Genomic DNA, 7,033 nt, shown 5'->3' on the forward strand with positions numbered 1-7,033 from the left:
GTAAGAGCAGTTTGAAAATTATTCCAAATGATGAGAAATTCACAGAAATGACTGACAGCATATGAATACAGAAGCAGATTACAGGGAAGGGTACAAGGCCTGTGAAGTATGGAAGATACAGGATCTGGATTACTGATAAGCAAGAATGAGGAAACTTCATAAAGGAAGAACACAGCAGAAATGAGGGGAAAGACTGAAAATAAATGTAGATATAACAGTCATTTCTTATAACCATAAACATGTCTACCCACCTGATTATTCTCTATTTCCCAGTGAATCACCTGATTATCAGATCCTCCAGAAACTAATTCAGTAGAAGGAGCTGAAAAAAAATCATACCTCAGTAAACATTTTAATTCTTTTCCAGCTATTTTGAAAAATTTCAAAGCTATAGAAAAGAGAAAAGAAAACTCATATACCTTTACCTAGCTTCACCAACTGTTTAGATTTTGCCATATTTGCTCAATTATCTTGCTCTATGTACATACACACACCCTTTTTTGTTTTTGACAAACGATTTAAAAATAAGTTGGAGAGACTTCCCTGGTGGCGCAGTGGTTAAGAATCTGCCTGCCAATGCGTGGGACGTGGGTTCGAGTGCTGGTCCAGGAAGATCCCACATGCCACGGAGCAACTAAGCCAGTGCATCACAACTACTGAGCTTGTGCTCTAGAGCCTGCGAGCCACAACTACTGAGCCTGTGCTCTAGAGCCTGCGAGCCACAACTACTGAGCCCACGTGCCACAACTACTGAGCCTGCGTGCCACAACTACTGAAGCCTGCATGCCACAACTACTGAAGCCCACGCGCCTGGAGCCCATGCTCCGCGACAAGAGAAGCCACCACAGTGAGAAGCCCACGCACCGCAACGAAGAGTAGCCCCCACTCGCCGCAACTAGAGAAAGCCCGCGTGCAGCAACCAAAACCCAATGCAGCCAAAAATAAATAGATAAAATAAATAAATTTACAAACAAACAAACAAAAAAGATGTTCAACATTATTAAAAAAAAAAATAAGTTGGAGACATGATGACCTCTGATCCTTAAATATTTTACCATTTTTCCCAAGAACTGGAACATTCTCCTGCATTACCACAATACAATTATCACATTCAAGAATTTTAACACTGATACAATATTGTTATGTAATACATAATCCATATTAAAATTTCCCCAAATTGTCCCAGTAATGTCTTTTATAGCTTTTTTTTTTAAAAGTTAGAATCTAAGGACCACACATTGCGCATTTGGTTGTCACATCTTTTTAGTCTCCTTTACTCTTGAATAGTTTCCCAGTTCCCTCCTTTTTTGTGACAGTGAGAGTCCAGGCCAGTTGTTTTGCAGAATGTCCCTCAATCTGGATATGTCTGGTTGTTTCCTCATAAGATTCAGGCTAAACACTTTTGGCAGAAATAACATATATGAGACATTACAGTCAGCTGCTGCTATCAAGTAGTACATGACATATTTTTGAGATCAGACACATTTCAAAATAGCTCTTTTAAACATTTACAACTTTTTGTTGAAGACAGAAAAAAAAGGGAGTAAGAACCAAAAAAGGGGGAAATAATCTAACATAATTTTGGTTTGGATTTTGCATCCATTTGTTTCTTCTGGCTTATGTCTAGATAGTTAGGTTAAGAAGCTGGGGGATTATCTAAAGAACATTACATTTATACTCAGAAGTCCCAGGTTCATGTCCTAACCCTGCTGCCAGCCAGCTGTGATCTTGGACTTTAATTTCTTCATGTGTCACAGAAATTAAGCCATTTATCTAACTATATGATTTTGATAATTACTATAAGGTACATGAAGGTAATGTGTTAAAAATCAGACACTTTAAAAATATGAAATGGTATTATTAGAATTTTATATGTCACTGATACATGGGTTAGAAAGAATACATGAGTTATCTGACAGTGGAGCCAAATCTGAGAAAACCAATCATAATAGAGATTACAGTGATACAACAAGCAGTTCATTTTATGTAACCTAACTTTTAAAGGGAAAATAAAATATACAAGCCCAAATTAATATTTTATAACAAATCCCTATACTGAGATTCAAGTAGTCTTTAATGTCATCTGGTGGCAATTAATATAATTACAACTGTGTTTTAGTATCTGCGCTAACAGCCACTCTTTCTAAGATTTAATGGTTTTTACTGACCTACTGCGACTAATACTGCATCATCAACTGAGGTAAGTAGTTTATTAAACATTTTTTTTAATGTCACAGATAAAAATCATAGCCAAGCCTCACTAATTCAGGAAATGCTGCATTTGTGCCTGGCTCAGAATGCTCTCAATACATATTTAATAAACGGAATAATAAAATTAATTGAGAATCCATAAGAATACTACTGGAGATATATTTAAGACATCTGAGGAAATTCCATAGGATTTTAGAAGCCCACCTAAAAGCATTCTTAATTAAAAATTCTGGAGCTATGGAATCTTAGAGATGGAAGAGACCTGGAGATAATCTAGTCCAGCCATTCTCAGACTTTTTGATATCAGGATTCCTTTACACTCTTAAAATTTTTTCAGGACCCCAAAGACCTTTTGTTTATATAGGCTATATGTACCAATATTAACCACATTAGAAATTAAAACTGAGAAATATGAAAAATACTTGTTTATTAGTTTACTTAAAAATAACGATGAACGGGGCTTCCCTGGTGGCGCAGTGGTTGAGAATCTGCCTGCCAATGCAGGGGACACGGGTTCGAGCCCTGGTCTGGGAAGATCCCACATGCCACGGAGCAACTAGGCCCGTGAGCCACAATTACTGAGCCTGCGCGTCTGGAGCATGTGCTCCGCAACAAGAGAGGCCGCGATAATGAGAGGCCCGCGCACCGCGATGAAGAGTGGTCCCCACTTGCCACAACTAGAGAAAGCCCTCACACAGAAACGAAGACCCAACACAGCCATAAATAAATAAATAAATAAATAAATGAATAAATAAATCCAAAGTTTAAAAAAAAAAAAATAACGATGAACCCCATTAACATAAATAACATTTTTATGGGGGGAACCTTGTATTTTCCAAAACAAAAAATTAATAAGAAGAAAGGCACTGTTTTATATTTCAGCAAATCTCTTTAATGTCTGACTTTATTAGAATACAGCTGGATTTTCATATCTGCTTCTGTATTTAATCTGTTGCAATATCCCACACCATGCAGCCACTGGAAAATGGCACTGCATACTTGTGACGGAATGAGAATGAAAACTACGAATAACTTATTATTATTCTGAAAATAATTTTGACCTCACAGGTGTCAAGAATCACTCAGGGTCCCCTGATTCAGTCCAAACATTTACTTTTCATATGTTACTAAGATGAAACTGAGGTCAACAGAGATGCAATGCCCTGCCTAAAAAAACAATAGCTTGTCTGTGGTAGAAAGAGACCTACAAGCCAAATCTTTTGAATCCCAACCTGGGCCTCAACACAGGCCCTGATTACAGGCTTTGGATCAAAAGCAATGATGGGGTCTTGCCTCAGTAATGGGCCGCCTCTACCTTGATCCTAAGCACTGCTGTGTTATCCATGCTTCAATTGCTATAAAGTAAAAGTACAGGTCAGACAGTTCACTGGGCATACCATTTTTCTTCTATTTTCCAATTGCATAATATCAGATAAGCTAATGCTAAATTAAGAAAAGTCAGATTAATACTTACAACCATCCTGTTTACAAATCCACTGTATGCAGTTGACTCGAGCAGTGTGACCATTCAGGTTGGTAATAACAACACTTTTCTTTAGAGAAGAAAACACTTATTAGTAAATTAGAATTTATCCTACAGAGGAATTAATAAATTAATAAAAATCAGATTTCAGTGTTTTTGATGCTAATAAAAGGTTCAGTATTACTTCAAACAGAATCACCTTCCTTTATGAACTATTAACCATGGCTTAAATCATCCATTCACTTTTTAATTCATTCCTGCCTTTCTCCCCACTCCACATTCACTCACCTCTGTCCTATTCTTGTCTGGGAGGCCTGTCTTGAAATCCCAGACCAGATAAGGACCTGCGTTCCCACATGTCTTAGGGCCTACTTCTACCAAGCTCACACCAATTTGAGAATTTGGTTGACCAAAAAACCCTTCAAGAGAGGAATTCGAGATTAATGGATACAAATTCGTGGCTCACTTTGTATGCCTTGGCTGATCTGGTGTTCGGTTCTTCGGCCTTAATGACCCAAGGTCACCAGGCCACAACTACTAAGGTCCTCAAACATCAGATCCCTTCAGGGCCTACAGCCAGGTTCCCTGAAGACCCTCAGATTGCTGCTTTCACCAATGTCACTCCACACTTGGGCTTTCTTTTCTTCCCCCACTGCTGAAGACTCTATGCCTACTGAACCCTCCACTTTATAGCCCCTTTCTCTACTGATTGCCTAGAGCACTGGCTTGATATCTACTTGTATGTCAACCGGAATTCTCATGGCTGAGAAAAAGGTTTACAGGGGTAAATGTGCATAAAATAACATATTTCACATATGGGTTGAGGTTAGGAAACAATTTAAAGCATTTCATTGTCTTTCTCACTAGAATCAGTATTCCTTGATGGGCAGGAGTTATTACCCATTATCTTTGTGTCATCACCACTCAGTTCAAGGTTAGTGCATAAAGGGTCTTCAAAAGTTTGTTGAATGAACATCATCCCCAAAACTTTACTTTAGCATCTGACGTGTTCTTATTCTTATATTTCATTAAATACCCAGCCAACAAATATTTAACAAAACAAAATAAGTATTTTTTAGGCTCCATACACTTTTTTTTGATGTTAAAATCCCCTAACATGGCCAGCAGATTATCATTAAAAATAAAAATGTGATAGAGGGCATGGGGCACAAACCCATTAAACAGGTGCAGAGAGACAGGCTTCCAAAGCCTTGGTTAATAGCCACTGTAAAGTTTACCCTTGGTTCTAAGTGCTTTATCTTGCCAGTTAACAGTGCATGGTAATAACAAAACAAAAACTGGGAGGAGATGAGCAAGCGCAAGATAAGAAAAATGAATACAACTATTTCATTTATAAGTTCAAATCTGCAACGGATGTGAGGATGGCAGAATTTTTTTTAATTGAAGTATACTTGATTTACAACATTTCAGGTGCACAACAAAGTGATTCAGTCATATATATATATATATATATATATATATATATTCTTTTTCAGATTCTTTTCCATTGTAGGTTATTACAACATATTGAATATAGTTCCCTGTGCTATACAGTAGGTCTTTGTTGTTTATCTATTTTATATACAGTAGTGTGTATCTGTTAATCCCAAACTCCTAATTTATCCCTCCCCCTCTTCCCCTTTGGTAACCATAAGTTTGTTTTCTATGTCTGTGAGTCTATTTCCGTTTGGTAAATAAGTTCATTTGTATCATAATTTAGATTCCACCCATAAGCAATACCATACGATATTTGTCTTTGATTTACTTCACTTAGTATGATAATCTCTAGGTCCATCCATGTTGCTGCAAATGGCATTACCTCATTCTTTTTTATGGCTGAGTAATATTCCATTGTATATATATACCATGTCTTCTTTATCCATTCATCTGTTGATGGAAACTTATGTTGCTTCCATGTCTTGGCTACTGTAAACAGCACTGCTATGAACAATGGGGTGCACATATCTTTTCGAATTAGAGTTTTTGTCTTTTCCAGATATATGCCCAGGAGTGGGATTGCTGGATCATACGATAACTCTATTTTTAGGTTTTTAAGGAACCTCTACACTGTTCTCCATAGTGGCTACACCAATTTACATTTCTCCCAACACTGTAGGAGGAGGGTTCCCTTTTTTCCACACCCTCTCCAGCATTTATTGTTTGTAGACTTTTTATAATGGTCATTCTGACCTGTGTGAGGAGAAACCTCATTGTAGTTTTGATTTGCATTTCTCCAATAATTAGCGATGTTGAGCATCTTTTCATGTGCCTGCTGGCCATCTGTATGTCTAGGATGATGGAATTTTTAATCAAATTAATAAAGCAGTGAGATAAGAAAAATATATATCTCCTGCACTGCATTTTAATTTCCAGCACTTTACTTTTTATACTGATGCTCCTTTTGAGAAGCAACACTAACTGCATTGTCCAAAATTAGCCAGGGGGAATGAGGTCATGATGAACTCTGGGAAGAATGCAGAAACTAGTCACTTGAGAAGTGTGACAGGGAAAGGGCCAAGGGTGCAGTTCAGGGAACGGGTAAGTCCTGCCTTATGCCTAGTGCTTAGGGTCCCCATCCCCTATGACTTTTACCCCAACAGCACTTTCTTTAAAATGTCCATTCTCAAAACTAAAACACAAGTGATATGTCTTCGAAATTCAAGAAAACAAAAGTTTATTAGATAACACTAAGGGAAACATAGAAATGAGATAGCATCTGTGTGATGGCTTCAACCCATACCTAAATTGCACATCTTTTAAAGCTCAAACCGATTCTTTTAACAGTACTACAGTTCCCACAGGCGGCTTCGGAAAAGGTTGTCATCATTTGAGACTCTACCTGGGGCTAACAGGCCACTGGTAGGACATGGTGACCCCAGGCTGACGCAGCGCACGAGAGGGCGAGGGGCGAGTCCCGCTCGCCAGAGCCAGACTCCTCGCCCAGACACCCTCCCCGAAGCGGACAGGACAGCACACCCGGTCTCCACGCTCTGGAGCAGCGTCTACAGTCCGCCCCAAGCGCACCCAGCATATTTGGCCCCAGAAGCACACGGGGTCGGGCGTATGGCCACTTCTCTTACCTGAGGGTCATAGAGCACCACGGAACAGGACGTGCCGAAGACCAGAAGTCCTCCGGGCCCGGAGCTCCAGCTCAGGGCTCCCCGCACCCGGTTCGGGCAGCAAAACACGTGAGAGGTCTCCAGCACGGGTGCCACCATGTTGCTGCCTGGTCAACGGCCGAAAGCTGGGCACGCACTTCCGCCCTCGGAGCGGAACTGCTCGGCCGCCGCGTCTCCCGCTGGCGTTATCCGCACCGCGTTTCCAAGGCGGCCGGGGGCG

At 39.7% G+C, this 7,033-nt stretch overlaps 1 protein-coding gene across 3 annotated transcripts in view; it reads right to left on the reverse strand.

Annotated features, from left to right (window-relative positions):
- Nucleotides 1-6,925, reverse strand: part of ELP2 (elongator acetyltransferase complex subunit 2) — a 44,508-nt gene extending 37,583 nt beyond the window's left edge. For 2 of the 3 annotated variants that reach the window (XR_449742.3, XM_007167090.2), the window contains exons 1-3: nt 6,775-6,925; nt 3,686-3,764; nt 252-322 (exon numbers count right to left, since the gene is read on the reverse strand). Coding sequence is in view for 2 of the 3 variants with exons in the window: in XM_007167090.2 (XP_007167152.2) it covers nt 252-322; nt 3,686-3,764; nt 6,775-6,912 (288 nt within the window). In the remaining variant the exon portion in view is untranslated. Of the gene's footprint in view, nt 1-251; nt 323-3,685; nt 3,765-6,774 lie in introns of those variants that run through there. The other variant, XM_057526152.1, reaches the window with a different exon arrangement.
- Between the last annotated feature and the right edge of the window lie 108 nt (nt 6,926-7,033).

Source organism: Balaenoptera acutorostrata, chromosome 13, assembly GCF_949987535.1.
Source record: "Balaenoptera acutorostrata chromosome 13, mBalAcu1.1, whole genome shotgun sequence".
Classification (NCBI taxonomy): Eukaryota; Metazoa; Chordata; class Mammalia; order Artiodactyla; family Balaenopteridae; genus Balaenoptera; species Balaenoptera acutorostrata.